The sequence below is a fragment of the Caenorhabditis briggsae genome (assembly GCF_000004555.2).
Source record: "Caenorhabditis briggsae complete genome, chrII, whole genome shotgun sequence".
NCBI classification, from domain to species: Eukaryota; Metazoa; Nematoda; class Chromadorea; order Rhabditida; family Rhabditidae; genus Caenorhabditis; species Caenorhabditis briggsae.
This window is the reverse complement of record NC_013486.2, coordinates 16,543,616-16,558,184: the sequence shown is the minus strand read 5'-3', so window position 1 is coordinate 16,558,184 and position 14,569 is coordinate 16,543,616. Positions and strand designations below refer to the sequence as shown.

General features: G+C 39.2%; 4 protein-coding genes across 4 annotated transcripts; 2 read left to right on the top strand and 2 right to left on the bottom strand.

Annotated features, from left to right (window-relative positions):
* Nucleotides 1–913: 913 nt before the first annotated feature.
* CBG06971 lies at nt 914–1,830 on the top strand (the record flags this gene model as incomplete). Its single annotated transcript, XM_002632071.1, has 4 exons — nt 914–1,000; nt 1,173–1,339; nt 1,389–1,533; nt 1,585–1,830. 4 exons carry the CDS (start codon nt 914–916, stop codon nt 1,828–1,830), a joined length of 645 nt encoding a protein of 214 aa, XP_002632117.1.
* An 805-nt stretch (nt 1,831–2,635) lies between these two features.
* Nucleotides 2,636–6,588, bottom strand: Cbr-etr-1 (the record flags this gene model as incomplete). The annotated part of the gene is made up of 12 exons (XM_045243249.1): nt 2,636–2,763; nt 2,807–3,034; nt 3,094–3,237; nt 3,326–3,532; nt 3,655–3,801; nt 4,077–4,274; nt 4,347–4,458; nt 4,510–4,659; nt 4,957–5,036; nt 5,387–5,512; nt 5,555–5,792; nt 6,415–6,588. The coding sequence occupies 12 exons, from the start codon at nt 6,586–6,588 to the stop codon at nt 2,636–2,638; spliced, it is 1,932 nt and encodes a 643-aa protein (XP_045093427.1).
* Nucleotides 6,589–11,435: 4,847 nt separating this feature from the next.
* Nucleotides 11,436–12,504, top strand: Cbr-mrpl-28 (the record flags this gene model as incomplete). Its single annotated transcript, XM_002632073.1, has 4 exons — nt 11,436–11,635; nt 11,684–12,046; nt 12,090–12,293; nt 12,339–12,504. The coding sequence occupies 4 exons, from the start codon at nt 11,436–11,438 to the stop codon at nt 12,502–12,504; spliced, it is 933 nt and encodes a 310-aa protein (XP_002632119.1).
* A 90-nt stretch (nt 12,505–12,594) lies between these two features.
* On the bottom strand, nt 12,595–14,260 carry CBG25801 (the record flags this gene model as incomplete). The annotated part of the gene is made up of 4 exons (XM_045243248.1): nt 12,595–12,903; nt 12,949–13,216; nt 13,822–14,014; nt 14,065–14,260. The coding sequence occupies 4 exons, from the start codon at nt 14,258–14,260 to the stop codon at nt 12,595–12,597; spliced, it is 966 nt and encodes a 321-aa protein (XP_045098621.1).
* Between the last annotated feature and the right edge of the window lie 309 nt (nt 14,261–14,569).

Below are 14,569 nucleotides of genomic sequence, written 5' to 3'. Positions count from 1 at the left end.
TGAAAATTATCAATTTGTAAAATGTAAATCTAAGTACATTCAATAAACTACTTTCATTCAAGCTCGAAACAATCTCAAAAAGAAAACATTTAACCAACTACAACATCTATCCAAAAAAGACGATAATTGATAGCAGTAAAAACCCGGTTCAACAATTTAGGTTTAAATATAAACCATCTCAGTACACCGACAGAAAAAACTATGATATTATTTTTGAAATTTAGTTGTTATCTTGTCTGTCCGTTGGATGAAAGTTTACCGTATTTCCTCTAATAGAAGCGCACCCTCTAATAGAAGCCATGGGCTCATGGACTTCTATTAGGGAAAATAGGGTACTTCAAAGTTCCTGGATTTTTGGAACCGTGACTTTAGAACTCGACATGAACTTTGAATTTTGAGATCCTGGAATCTCTGAATTTCATAAATTTGGTATTTTGGAATTTAGAATTGCAGACTGAACATTTCGAATTTTCCAAAATACTGAATTTCAGAATTCTTAACTTCCGAATTGTCAAATTTCTGAACTTTTGAATAACAATTTTTGAAAATAAATCATTGAAAAATAGAAGCCCACCCTCTAATTGAAGGCCACCTCTAATAGAAGCAATCATGATTCTTTTCTTGCCATTTGCGGTGAGACATATTCAGATGAATTCCCGTAACCATTGAAATTTTGAGAGAAGTTAAACATAGTTGATAATTAATTTCAATGATGATCATGATAATGATAACAATTCAAAGAGACACAGAATCCGGTCTTTCTCCTTCTCCCACCAAAAAAACTTTCCATTTTCGTCTTTCCTTGTCGTTTTGCTTCTAAAGACACCGACTTTTGTGTTGCGTAATTGATATATTTTTGTTCGTGTATAGTTTTTTTTTCGGATAACTTGAAAATAATTATATTTCTAGCTCAATGCGGTTGCTTTTGTTTTCTCTGCTTGTTGTTGTTGGAGACGTGCTAGGAAGAGCTTCTTGGGAGACAGAAAGAAAGCATGATAATGTAAGTTCTGGGGAGTTTCCCGATCCTTTTTCATCCAGTGACATTGAGTTATGTAGGATGAAATCTCGAGAACCATTTTTCAATTTTAGAGTTTTTCCGAGCACATTTGTTAAGAATAAGTGGTACATCAGAATCATGAAGATGAAAAGATTTTAAAATGTACAATTTCTAGGTTGCTTGTGGAGAACTTCGAGAAGAATACGTCCGAGTATGCACTGGTGCAAATACAAAACGAAGGGAACAGAAAGACAAAGACTTTTGCAATGCATTTGAGAATATTTGTTTCTCAATTCCAGAAGGTGAACCGGATAAAGCACAAGACTCGGACACATCGGCGAGGTAGACGAATCTTAAGATTCGTTTTAAAATTTAACATTGGAAAATTCAGTCCCCGAACAGCAGCTATCTCCCCAAGCGCTGCTGCTATAAATGGAGAGCAGTCTCATAAGAAAATAAATTTTACCAGATTCTGTAAAGAATTTAAGAATCGGTATCTTTATGTTTGTCCGGATCCATTCCGGTTCGGTCAGAAGGTGAACTACTTAACTTTTTATTGAATATGAATTCAATCTCATTTAATTCAGGCTATCGTATTCTGTCCAGTCTATTCGGAAAAGTGCAACGTTCCTCTTCCTGACAAACCAGTGGTCCCACAACGAAAGTCATCAAAGCGACGTGGCGGAGGAGGTGCTATCAATCAATTATGCAGAAGTTATCAAGGATTCGCAATGAACTACTGTAATAATCCACTGCTTACCGCACAGAGCCAGTATAGAGCAGCTTGTGACAAGTATTGGAGATACTGTGGAAAGTTCCACCAGCAGGGATGATTTATTTAACTCGATAATTTCAAATACAATGTTTACAAGCTATATCATACAGCCTATATGTGTCGGATAATCAAACATGCATAAAATAGTTTAAAATTGAAAAATAAATTTATTTGAACAGGTCTTATAGAAATCTATATAAACTCTGAAAATCTATACACATGAAGTCGTTGGCAACAAGAAAAAAGCACAAAACAAAATAAATACAGAAGGCAAGAATATGACTAGAATATTCAATGTTAGGTTTTGTATTATTATTTTTGGATGGGTTTCGAAAGAGGCAAGTATATCCCGTGAATTGGTTCTCCAGAAAAGACGATCAGCATTTATTGAGTTCTGTAATGACCTGAATTTTATAGTTGAAAAATGAAGACATAAAACGTTTCATGCACACATTACACTTTTATTTTTTGTCCACGGACACCTAAAACACATTGAAAAAACCGAAAAATAATGGCGAACTCTGTTGAGCAGGTGACAATAACGACGCAAAGAAGGAAGGACAAAAATAAAAGCAGTATGAAGAACTGAGGACGGGCATGCTACTTTTTTAAAGAAAAAGGCAAGAGCGTGTGTGTGTGTATGGAATTCTTGCGAAGTAAAAAAGACATGAAAAAAATGAAGACAAGATGGACAATGTTGAAACGTGCATGATGATTTTTCAGGACAAAATATATCAAGAGGCGAATTCTATGAAAAGATGGACACAAAAATGCGTATGATATTTCAAAGGACACAAAGATATTATTAAGACAATAGACGGAGAGACATGTAGGCAGTATGAACCTTTTGATTGTAGTCGCATCTAACGGTTGTATGGATTCCCACGATCAACCTTCAGCTGCACCTTCAAACGCTTCGATCCGATTTGGAATCCGTTCATCGCAGCAATAGCATTGTTTGCCGATTGTGGGGTTTCATATGACACAAATCCTATAAACCAGACTATTTCGAGAGCAATTTTCAGTGATCTCACCGTAACACTTTGATAGATTAGTTACTTTATCAATGAACACTTTTGCGGAGAGAATCTGTCCGAATGGTGCAAAGGTGTTAATCAAGTCAGTGTCTCCAAAATCTTGTGGTAAGTGGTATATGAAGAGATTAGCTCCATCTGGACCTCTGACGTCTCCATTGCCAACTAGTTGACCAGATGAAGTGGTGGCTGTTTGAACTCCTGAGTTGGCATGGAGATTTGCGAGTACTGAAGAGGATTTTTTTATAACAAAAAACGAATTATTGAATTATTGAACGAGCACTTACGAGCATATTGCTGTTGCATAGCTGTAAAATGATCCAAAGCAGCGTTTCCACCAGCAAATGGAGTGAGGGCAATTGGTTGATGATTGGCCAACGTGGCAGCTACTGGCGAAGTAGTCTTGGCCCCAGCGAGACCCCCAGCCAGACCTGGAACTTAAAACAGTTATTTCAATTCTTTGTGGTTTCAAGTTAGCGAACAGTGCAGAAAGGGGGAAAAGCATGCAAAAGTCAGTACCATAAGTAGTGTGAAACAGCTGTGGATGTATCTGACGTTGCTGCCACATTGGACGTCCCATCAGTGGAGGTGGCGGCAAATTTAAGTACGGCTGATGCCTATGATTCGGCGAAGTTCGAGTCGGTTCATCAGATGAATCTGTGGCGTTGCTTGGCGAGTCAGGCGATCCAGTAGAGTATTGATATTGATTTTGATGGTGATGGTAACCTGGAACTGGGGGCAAGCATAGGATAGGTTAGGATTCCAAACTTAGCAAAAGGTAGTAGGTGGGAAATCGAAGCGGAAGGTTAGGAGCTAAAGAAAACACCACACGAAACTCTGTTTTTTACCTTGTTGTGGTTGGGATGGTGCGCTCTGTTGAACGGCGAATCCTTGAAGAGCTAACAATTGATTCTGATGAGCAATCTGAGCCTGAGCCATTGCCATCGCATCAAACTGACTCTGAGCAGTGACTGGATTCGCAAGGAGTTGAGCACCTGTAAGTGAAGAGAGATATGATATCAGGAGAATGAATTTCATCTAAGAACATGTTCGTCATGCTGTAATAAGAAAGGAGCTCAAGAACATTTTGTTAGTGACCCATATATAAGAACAACTCCCTGAAACAGAGAGGACATATTAACGGGGATTCATCATTCCACGGGTAATTGCAGGTAGAAAACCGAATAGAAAAAACACACGAAGCAGAGAAAAAGAGAGTTCCATGCTATCAAGCCACACGCCTTTCCATAACAGTGGCAATAACTCCCACCTAAACCTTGTTGTTGTTGAGATAACTGCTGTTGTTTTTGCTGTTGCTGATGAAGATGTAGGGGTGCAACAGCGGTGGTAGCTCCAGAAGTATGTGGTGACGTCATAACTGACGTTACCCTTTTCTCCGTAGAGGCTGATGAGCCATTTTTACTAGCCACGTCATCGCCTTCAGCTATTTTACCAAGAGTGGAAAGCACTGAATTTTTTCGGTACATATAAATTGTTCTTGACAACTATCTGAAACGTTGAAAAAAATTAAAAATTTTACCTTGACCCAAAAGTCCGAGAACATTCTGTTGTGGCTGTGGTTGTTGTCCTTGTGGTCCATTGATGAAAGAAAGAAGGTTGGCAACAGCTTGTATGTTTTGACCACCACTGAGCTGAAACAACTTTCGAGGAATAAGCACACGTTTCGCAAACTAATCCGATACCTGCTGCAAAAGCGCTGGAGTCAGGCCATGAAGCAAGTTAGCTCCTCCTTTCGGTGATCCAGCACCGTTTCCAGTGATTAACGACTTGGTCTTGACATCTTTATCTTTCTGAGTATCCGCGAATTTGACAACGAGTGGTGCTGAGCAACCCTGAAAAACGTTGTTATGGAAACCGAATTTCGCATAGTTAAAAGTATGAGATAAACTAGATCTGGTAGAAAGAACACATTAAACAATAATTGGTAGGATTTCAGAAGTGAGATTCTCAGAACACTTAAACATTTAAACCACATTGAAATTAGTGAAAAGTTGTTTCTAGATATGTATTCTAACTTTTTTCGTTCGTCTACCAATAATATAGGGATCCCCACATATAGCGAGAGTCACATAGAGTGAAAGTACATGAAAAAAGATAAAAACTAGACAAAAAGCAATATAATTGCGAACCTCCATCGTCTGCGAGTGATGCATTTCTTTGGTGGCGACGACGGCACAGCTGCGATTCGTGAACGTTACAAATGCACATCCTGTCAGAATGGAAAACATATAAATATAGAAAAAAAAAAGTTTGAACGTCATCTGGGAAAGATTCGATCTCGGACACAGGATGAAATACACCTGGGGGTAGGGGGAATAGTTCTGTTTTGTCTTCATATATTTTCAGGCACTCACACCCACCTGGGCTTACTTTCACATGCATGTTGACACAGAAAAGAAGACATAGAAAGAAAAAAGAGTTTGAGACAATTTACAAAGTATTTGTACTGTGCCACGTCACATTTAGAGACGACTTCTCTTATATGCAAAAAGGTTTCTGTCGGCCAAAAGAAAAATTTCTCGGGACTTGATTAGAATCACACCAAACCCTCTGAAATACCTCTGCTCTTGCCATCATTATCACGAAGAACACTGCAATCTTCGATTAGCCCAAATTTTGCGAATATTTCACGAAGGTTCTCCTCGTTGTGCTTCTTACTCAATTGGCCGATAAAGAGTTTCCTCTCTGAAAACTATAGATCTTTAGACTTTTAGAAAACATTCACACCATTGCGATTCTCAGTATCAGCTGGTTTCATTTGAACAGGATGATGCATTCCGTCGATCACTTTGATATTATGGAGTGCTCCCTGCGCTTCTATGGCGTCTTTGCGATGGAAGAATGTGACGAAGCAGCAGCCTTTGCTGGTCTGTGTCGATTTGTCGCGAAGGATGTTGCACGAGTAAACCGAACCGTACTGCTCGAAAAGACGACGGCAATCAACTTCGTTCCACTGGCGAGGAATCTGTAAAAAATGACAATTAAACGAAACAGAAAATTTGAGCCAAATCGATTCTCATCAAACAGAGAAAGGCGAGGAAAAGTGACAATAGCGCTATAGTTGACTCTGTGTATGATGCATGTTTTGCCTCGTGTATTGAATATTCCCATGGCTTATTATCTTTTTTTATTTTTGTTTCTCTCTTTTATCCTATATTTTGTACTTCCGCTGGGAATTTATCATCGGATAGAACTTTATCTATACCTTATTTCATGTGTGCTATCTCTCCTTTAATGCTGGCCTACTTCTCATTTTAAATTGATGATCATCATTTTAATTCCAATGCCCTTGAGACAGCGAATTGAATCAAAAATAACCCCCTCTATCTCAATTTAAATGGTAATATCTTTTATATATTGCTTTCCTGTTCCATTTGGTATCGCTCAATTCTAAAAGAGAATGGAAAACAAATCTCATTCTTTTTATCAAATTTGTGGAGAAGACTCTTTTAGTGAATAGACATGTCCCCTCTCTTTCCAATTTGGGGGTGAATAGAAAAAGGCGGGTATATACACAAGAGAGCCCTCCTCTCAATTATATCAACTTTTGGGAAATGGGAAACGACTAGAAGAGAAGCAATTCTTACCTGACCCACAAACATCTTGATGGCATCAGAATCGGGCTCCGATGGAGATGGTGACGCATCATTGTTCGCTGTCGATGGGACATCTTTAACGTCATCCTTGCCATCAATATCCGGAACCGCTGGATCCATTTTTGGATGAACGTGGACAGCGGCTGGCAGTACTGCTCCACTCATATCACACACTCAATCTAAGTGCAGGGTTTGAGAAATGGAGCTGCTGAAAATATTATGAAATGAGGAGAGTGAGAGAAATGAGTAATTGAAGTGTGCGGTGAGAAAGCCAGGAGAAACGGAAATGAGATTTTTTAGAATAGGAAACTGGGGCAGCAGTGATAAATAATTCGGAAAATCGTACTATCGGATTCCGAATGTCGCATCGTCTACCTCCGAGAAGGCCAGACCCCAACCAATCACTCAACCCCCATTGGTAATGATTGAGATGAGAAGAAAAAGAAAATGAGGCGAACTATAAGACGATGAAGAGAGAATAGAAAGCGATGGAAATACTTGTGTTATCAGCCGAGTTTATCAGTACTTGCGCGCTCTCTTCTCGGGCACAAGGTGTGTAAAGTTTTGGCCGCTGCGGAATAAGAGTGATCCTTATCAAACCACCTCTAAACATCAATCAGTTCAAATGAAATGAATGGTAATATGGAAGAGTCCTGAACTGAAGATGTTCAGGACGTCTTAAAGAATATTGTTTTCGTCTATGAGAAAAATTAAAAAATACAGCCACAGCCACAGCCGTCTGCCAACAACTATCACTTTCGGTAGAAAAACAAATATGGAATGTTCCAAAATAAGACGACGCCTTCTGTTTGTTTTAGAAACACGAAAGCGTACTGGAATTCTATTCTAGATTCAGTGAAACTGCAAGATCACGACAAAACGACAAAACGTTCAGTCTTGGAATGTCAGTCATCGAAATCCCCGTTTTCCTCCACAGACAATAAAAGCAACGTTTATAGTAGAGAAACGAGAGCCGGAAGAAAACCGATTATACATGGAGAAGCAGTCGACTGCTGTCGTCGGTTTGGTTGGCAAGAGAAGTGAAAAGAGAAAGAAACAATGACAAGAATATAAAATATATCTTGGCGCAAAATCATTCGAGAACCGGCTAGCCAAGTTCGCGAGTGAACCTAAGCGAAAAAAATTGTTTAAGACGATGGTGAATCTCTATCATCAAAAGTTGAGGCGGATCGGAAGAACACCAGTGTAAACTCTTTTCGTCCTAACATCTCAGGATGACAACTGCTTCTGGGAGAGCTGCTCACGAGATCGCACTGTGTAACAGCACAGAGAGCATCGGATTGCTCCCGATTGATTTTAGTGTACACCACAGACTGGTCCGTTTGGAAAACGAGAAAAGCAGGGGGACGACTTTCTCCAGCTAATTGTGTTGAACTGACCATTTGTCAATCTTTACGTCGTATGGGATATGTCTTCTTTTTGTGTATTCGACGGGGCCGTTTCGCTTCGGAATCGTGATGATGATGAGAACAATTCAAAAAAATCTTTCGTGTAAACGTAAAGACATCATTAACACAAAACGGCAGGGTCAGGGTCTTGACATGATTATCCATTATCCAAGATGGAGAATGTATGTCACTGAGGACCACCTGGGGAGGATGACGAGTAGGGTCGTGACAGGGTTTATGCAGTGCACTTCTACGAAAAACTATCGACTTTGAGTCCGCACATCTGTTTTCCAACACATCAGCTCTTCAGTATGTAATTTGGCTACAGCGGCCGAAAGCATAATCAGGCCCTCCGGGAAAGCTTTGGAGAAGCTGTGATTAAGTTTACAAGATGAAAAGCAGACAAACGTCCTCGAAACATCGGAAAAATAGTACCTCTAATAACCTTGTGGAACCTCACAGAAAAGAACATCTGGTCACCATATGGTTCGACTTCAAAATTAAAGAGTGTAGGAGGAGGATATGCTAAGAACCAGAAGATGTGTGGGAATTGAGAAAACATATGATGTTAATATATTCAACTCGAAAATCGCCAGAGAATTTTGATATTTTACTACAAAGGTTGAGGTAAACGAATTGTTAATTGATTAGGGAGAAGCCGCCGGAAAGTCCTGAAGTTATCAACGTGGGCCATAAAAGGAGAGAAGTAATTTTCTGATTGGCTAGAAGGAGCTCAACATCTGAACATCCTCCCCCAAGATTCTCAGAAATCAGGAGACAAGCTTTCGGGACAAAAGGCGGAAAGAATGAAGAAGACGGAAAGGAGAGCTCATCTAATTCATGGGTACGTTTCGTTCGAGAGGAAAGAGGCGGAAAAGGCGAGGATGTGTGGAGGGCATAAAAATAAATGGGAATCCTTAGATTCACAGAATGAATTGGGGGTGTTTTTTTTTTCGTTGGAAGACAATGGATTTTTGCAGCTGCCGGATTCCGAAAACGGAATAATTCGACTGTCTATTGAGAGACATCTCCCGCAACAAAAAACTTGTTTGCTCATGTTCATATTTGCTCCAATCGGGGGTTCATTACAGTAGTAATACGAAGGAAACTTAGTACAGAAGAATAGTGAAGAAAAAAAAATGGAAACAGAAAAAAACTCGAGAAAACGATACAAATGTATCAGTTGTACTGCAAGGCTGAAAGAAAGGAAAACAGTGCGATGGACAGGGTCTTAGAGATGGCAGACAGTTTTATGATGAGATAGTATGCAAGATGGGGAGGGTTTGGAGACTGAAGATACTCCGTCGTCTTCTTTCAATCGAATCGATAGAGACAATACGTAAAAAAGAAAAGCGTCGACATGGGAAGGGAAATGAAGTGACGGATCGGCGTCAGTTGTTCCTGTCACCTGGTCAGAGCCTAGATTAGCTTTGCAGAAAGAACTTTTTAAAAATGAATGTCCAGGAATATTCCTAAATTTCTAATATTTTCATGGGGATCATGATATGTATGTGTTGCGAATGTTCAGTAAGATTCTGAGAAAGTACACTTTTACTACTTGAAGAAGTTCTCTTATCATGGAAACCGTGGAATACAGGTGTTTCTTTATTTCCCTATATTCCCTTCATTCTTCTTCTCTCACTTTCGATTTCAATTCTGGTGACCCAGTTTTCGGACCGTGAATCGGAATGTTCCATTTGCTATCACTTACTAAACCAAAGAAGAAAGAACGAAGGTCTAAATTGGAAAAAAGACACCGCCCTAGTAGTCGTCAATCGTGAGTGGTTTGACCTTCTAAGAAAGGGGGATAGCACTTGTCGTTTAGAAACAAGGGAGATAGATACGGAAACAGTAGGACTCCTTAATTTTTTTGCATCAGAAATGGAAGCCGAAAAACAATCGGGTTGTAACTTTACTAACTAGATTATTCCTAGTCCGCAAAACAACAAAATCATTTCTGACGACCAACTTGCAGTACACTTCAGTTTGCGCGTGTGTCTTTCTCTCTAGAGAGCCGAGCAAACTAATTTACGTAAATCCGCGACTCGAAAATTCGAGTCGAATTCACCTGCCGTTTGAGCGGGGAAAGGCTAATGACTATACTCCCGTGTCCGTAATTTGTAGTCGTTGTGCTTTGCTGGTGGTCGACGTTTCACAGAAAAAAAATAAGCCTTCCCAGGATTTAATCCAGTTGAAAGTTTAACGCGAAGCCAATTTAGAAGTAAGAAGCAGACGACGTCACCGAGTACTTTTCGTATTTGTTAGATTGGTTTAGAGTGCGACGGTCCTGGAGTACAGGGGTTTCGCAGGGAGTTGGAAGAAAAATGCTCAATAATAGGATTGATAAAGAGGGGTTTCAAGATTCCAAAAAGACAGGAAAGTTCTCGAAAATTGACACAATACCAATCAATGGCGATGAATTTTCAAAAAACAGGGCAATACGAAAACGTGATGCATCAATAAAGGAGCGTCAGCTATTTCTTTTCCGGGCACAAGAGAGAAACATGTATGCGCGGTAAAGAAGAATATTCCACGCCATAGATGGTTGGTGATGACACAACAAACAAATACCAGCCAGAAGCGAGAAGGAGGAAGAGAACTAAGGCACTGTCTTTTAGGAGGCAAGACAATTAACGCCTTCTACCCCTATGTTGACGATTCCCGGGCATATAAAGTGTGTTATTCTTCGCTTTTGGTTATTTTGCCTGGTTTTTTTCGTTGGCAAGCTGGTTTTCTGTATGTTTTTGAGAATCTGTGTGTGTGTGTGTGTGTGTGGACTAGAAAGGCTGGAAATTGGTTTCTTATCCACACAACAAGTTGTTCCTTCTGACAGCTGATTGCATAATACAAACTGCGTCAACTTAATTCTTGTTTCCAAAGTAACAGATTCATGACTGAAATTTCCAGCTTTCAGTTTTATATCTAGGTCAACGCTTCATACAGGGATGAGCCGAAAGTAGTTGAAATAGTCAAAATGAAATAATGTCCTTCTGCCTACATTGGAAGACGAAGTCGGGCGGTACCGCGGGATTAAGACTTCGGGAGGAGGATTTGCAAAGTAGAAGAAATAGAAAAAGAGACACATATTCGGAAGAGTGGGGAATAAAGTGGGTGATTGTATCTGTTTGAAGTGAAAAGAGGAATTCAGCTTGTAGGTCAGGAAGTTTTGAAAATGTTTCTATATTTCAACGAAGAAACTTTTAAAGAAAAAAAATGAAGTTTTCTGACCTGGAAACTGGTAGAAAAAACTTGGAGTAATTAACAAGAATGGGAGGTAATTAAAGCTCCTACAACGGTCGCCCCCAAGCCACTGATGCGGAAGCATAACATAAATTAGACACAAATTATTGAAACAGGTGAAGAAACGAAAAAAAGTAGGCAGAGAAGAAAAAAGAACTTGACCAATAAATATTTTTATTTTCGCGCAAATTTGATAAAGTTGTGGTACGCAAACACCTTCACGTCTATGTGCACACAAGAAGCAAGTGTGCTTCGTTGGGGACATCGTGTACTCCTCTCGTGCAAAAGGAACTTTTCTGTCTTTTTAACCCATTTTCAGTCTATTCCCGTATTTTCCGAATTTAAATATACATTTTTGTAGGAATGTCATCGCTGGTGAAGAATCTAAAAAGTTTAACACCAAGTGTGCCTCGAGCTATCGTCACTTGGGACAAAGCCGAAAGAATTCGGAGAAACGAAGAAATTTTCAAAGATCAAGAAAGTGTTGTTCACCGATTACCCGATCACTACAAGAAAAGATATTGGGAGATGATTTTGTCTGACAAAGCTCCTGTCCACTACAGGTACTGATTTAAAATATACATGAAGACGTTTTCATTGACATTTTTCAGCCCACCAAATTCTCGAGTCGCTTATGATTCTTTCAAAAATCAAGAAGTCCAGCTTGAAAATAATCCGATCGTTGGTATTCGAACTCCAGAAGGCGATCAAGGATTGTGGGGTGGTGAGAGAGTCGTTAAAGGATGGATCGAATCGGCGCCATACACAAAGAAAAAAATTTTGCCAAGATACTGGGTTCCGAAACTATTTTTCCCTGCTCTCAAGACCGTTGTTCTTCACTCCGAAATTCTCGATAAGTATATGAAAGTCACAGTTACTGAGCGAGCAATGAGGCTGATCGATGAGAACTTCGGACTAGATTATTATATTCTGAAAAGCAAAGAAATCGATTTGGATTCCAAATTCGCTAATTTGTAAATATAATTCGGCTGGAAAACTTTTAGACCGTTTTTTTAGGTTGAAACGCGAGATGCTTCTCACGCTTGCAGCTGGGACCTACTACGACTATGACGATGACAAGAAGGCATATATCAAAGAAAAGTATTCAGAATTTTGTATTCCCGAGGAAGAAGCTGAATGGATCGGGTTAGAATTGAATGAGGCAGCCAGAAAACAACAAGATTTAGAGGATTCCGTAGCGCCAGTGCCACTTAAATATGGGTAAGCTATTTCAGACTTTTCAAAAAGCTATTATAATAACTTTAGACTAGAAAAATCTCTCGTTGAACGTCTTCGAAACGGCACTGACGACATTTCCCAAGAATTGGAGAATCCAGAAGGACCAGTGAGAACAGAATCAAAGTTCGGAGAAAAAATGCTTGGAAAATATTTGAACCCGATTGGAAAGAAACTTCGAAGTGCCACCAATTAATTTTCGATCTGTTAATTGTTTTTTTTGTTTTGTAGATGTTATAACCTTTAGTAGGAATAAAAATAGAGAACGTTTTCATTCAATTAGTTGTCAAAAAACTGCAATCTTTCCTATGTTCGTTGGAGTCGCCGGTAAAGATGTGTGTTGCCTGGATGAGCTGTTCTGATCTTCCACTCTCTTCTTCCAAAACTTAATCGTCATTAGGTATGCATCCCGAACCCGCTTGTTTGTGACAACCATTGTGACCGAATTTAGGATGACTACAGTATAAGTAACAGGGAAAACATTTTTCACAGCAAACAGTGCCAATGAGAATTGCCACTCAAGAAATTCCGCAATCATAATTAACATAGCAACGATGTCAACTAGAATATGAAGGGAAGTCACAAGTACTAGATTCTGAAAAAGTTTTCCTGTGGGAAGTGGTTCGATTATTTTACCTACCTTCTCATTCTTTTTACTTCGAATTCCATGAATTTTCAGCCGGTAAACTGTTAGAATACTCATGGAAATTCCAATAACTTCATACATTCCAATGATTGCTATTGCAATAGATCTTTGTAGTATTAGCGTCGAGTTGACATTTGTGTAAGCCCAGTTCCCATTGGATACATAAAATGAGCGATGGCGGAGGATATAAGGAGTACAACAAGCCAAAGATATGGTTGCAGTCAAAGAAAAATAAATTAGGATGTGTAAGGGACGCCAGTATCTGAAAACCCCGAATGGTTTCTTTTCTGGAAAACTCAGAAGTCGCAAAAGAAAATATAACACATTGACCGTAAAAACTGTATTATAGCGCCATGGCGTTCTATTTTTCGAAGTGGTGTTTTGGGATGATGTGAAGTAACAAAAATTGGTTTTAACTTGATTAACACCAAAATAAGAACAAATGGTACTAAACTTTTAGATTCCTCTTCTACTATGTTAATTAACATAAAAACTTTGTTTTGCTATCTGTAGGAACTCTTTAATGATGGCGATGTATTAGAGGGGCCTTCTATTACAGGTGGCGTTATATTACAGTTTTTACGGTAAATCTTTTTTTGGGAACTCTCAAATTTCTTGGGAAGTAATTTGGTATGTTTTTCAGAAACACACCGCTCGATTCAATTATCACGAGTCTCTGGCCCTCTACAGTTCCAGCCGCCGCCTAGACGCATGGTGGTTGCTGAGTTGGCTATTAGCCAATATCTGCCGATATTAGCCAAAAACACCGGCTGATAGCCGAATACCTCCGCTAATATCCATGAAGGAGCCAGGAAGGCGCCACTCGACGCTAAAAATTCTCTGAGTAGTACTGTTAGAAAAACTGACCGCTCATAAGACAAGAAAGTTGCACAAAACCGATTTATTGCCATCATTCCATTGCCAAATAAATTATTGAACAGCCCAAAGAAAAGACTAGAACTGTTTAATTGAGATAACCACACATAAATTGGTCCACTCATTGTGTTTTTGAAAATGTTGTATGTGGTAAGTGTGTAGCAATAATAGACATCAAAGCAACCTGGAAGTGTTTTTAGATGATTGGCTCAGTTCATTATGTATCAAAATTACCGGTCACAAAATAAATGAAGAAAAACGAACTGCCTTTCATAAACTTTCGAACTGTAATCAAAACCAAGACATGGTGAACATTCAAACACATATAAAACAGAGTCTGCCATATCGGGAACTGATCCCATTTCTCCATTTGAGGCCATACAACATCATCACTAACATTAATGGAATAAAAATAGTTTTCATAATACATAAGAAATATCAAGGAAATCGGAGTGAAAAAAAAAGTAATGTTGTACCTAAAAATGGGTTAGAGTCGTGTGCCGGAGAAGAAGGAGGGAGACAGATTAATTCAATCAGTTTCCATTACCACAGGGCGTTTACGTGACGCTGGAGATGGAGAAATTTGATTTTTGCACCCAGAAGTTTTCACTTCTTGGAAATTGATCTTTTATTCTTGTTGGCCACAAGATGTTGCTAAGCTTCAGTCTTTTATGTTCTATCAATATAAATGTTCTGAATATCGAATTCAAGTTATTTGCTATTACTAGAATGATTAACT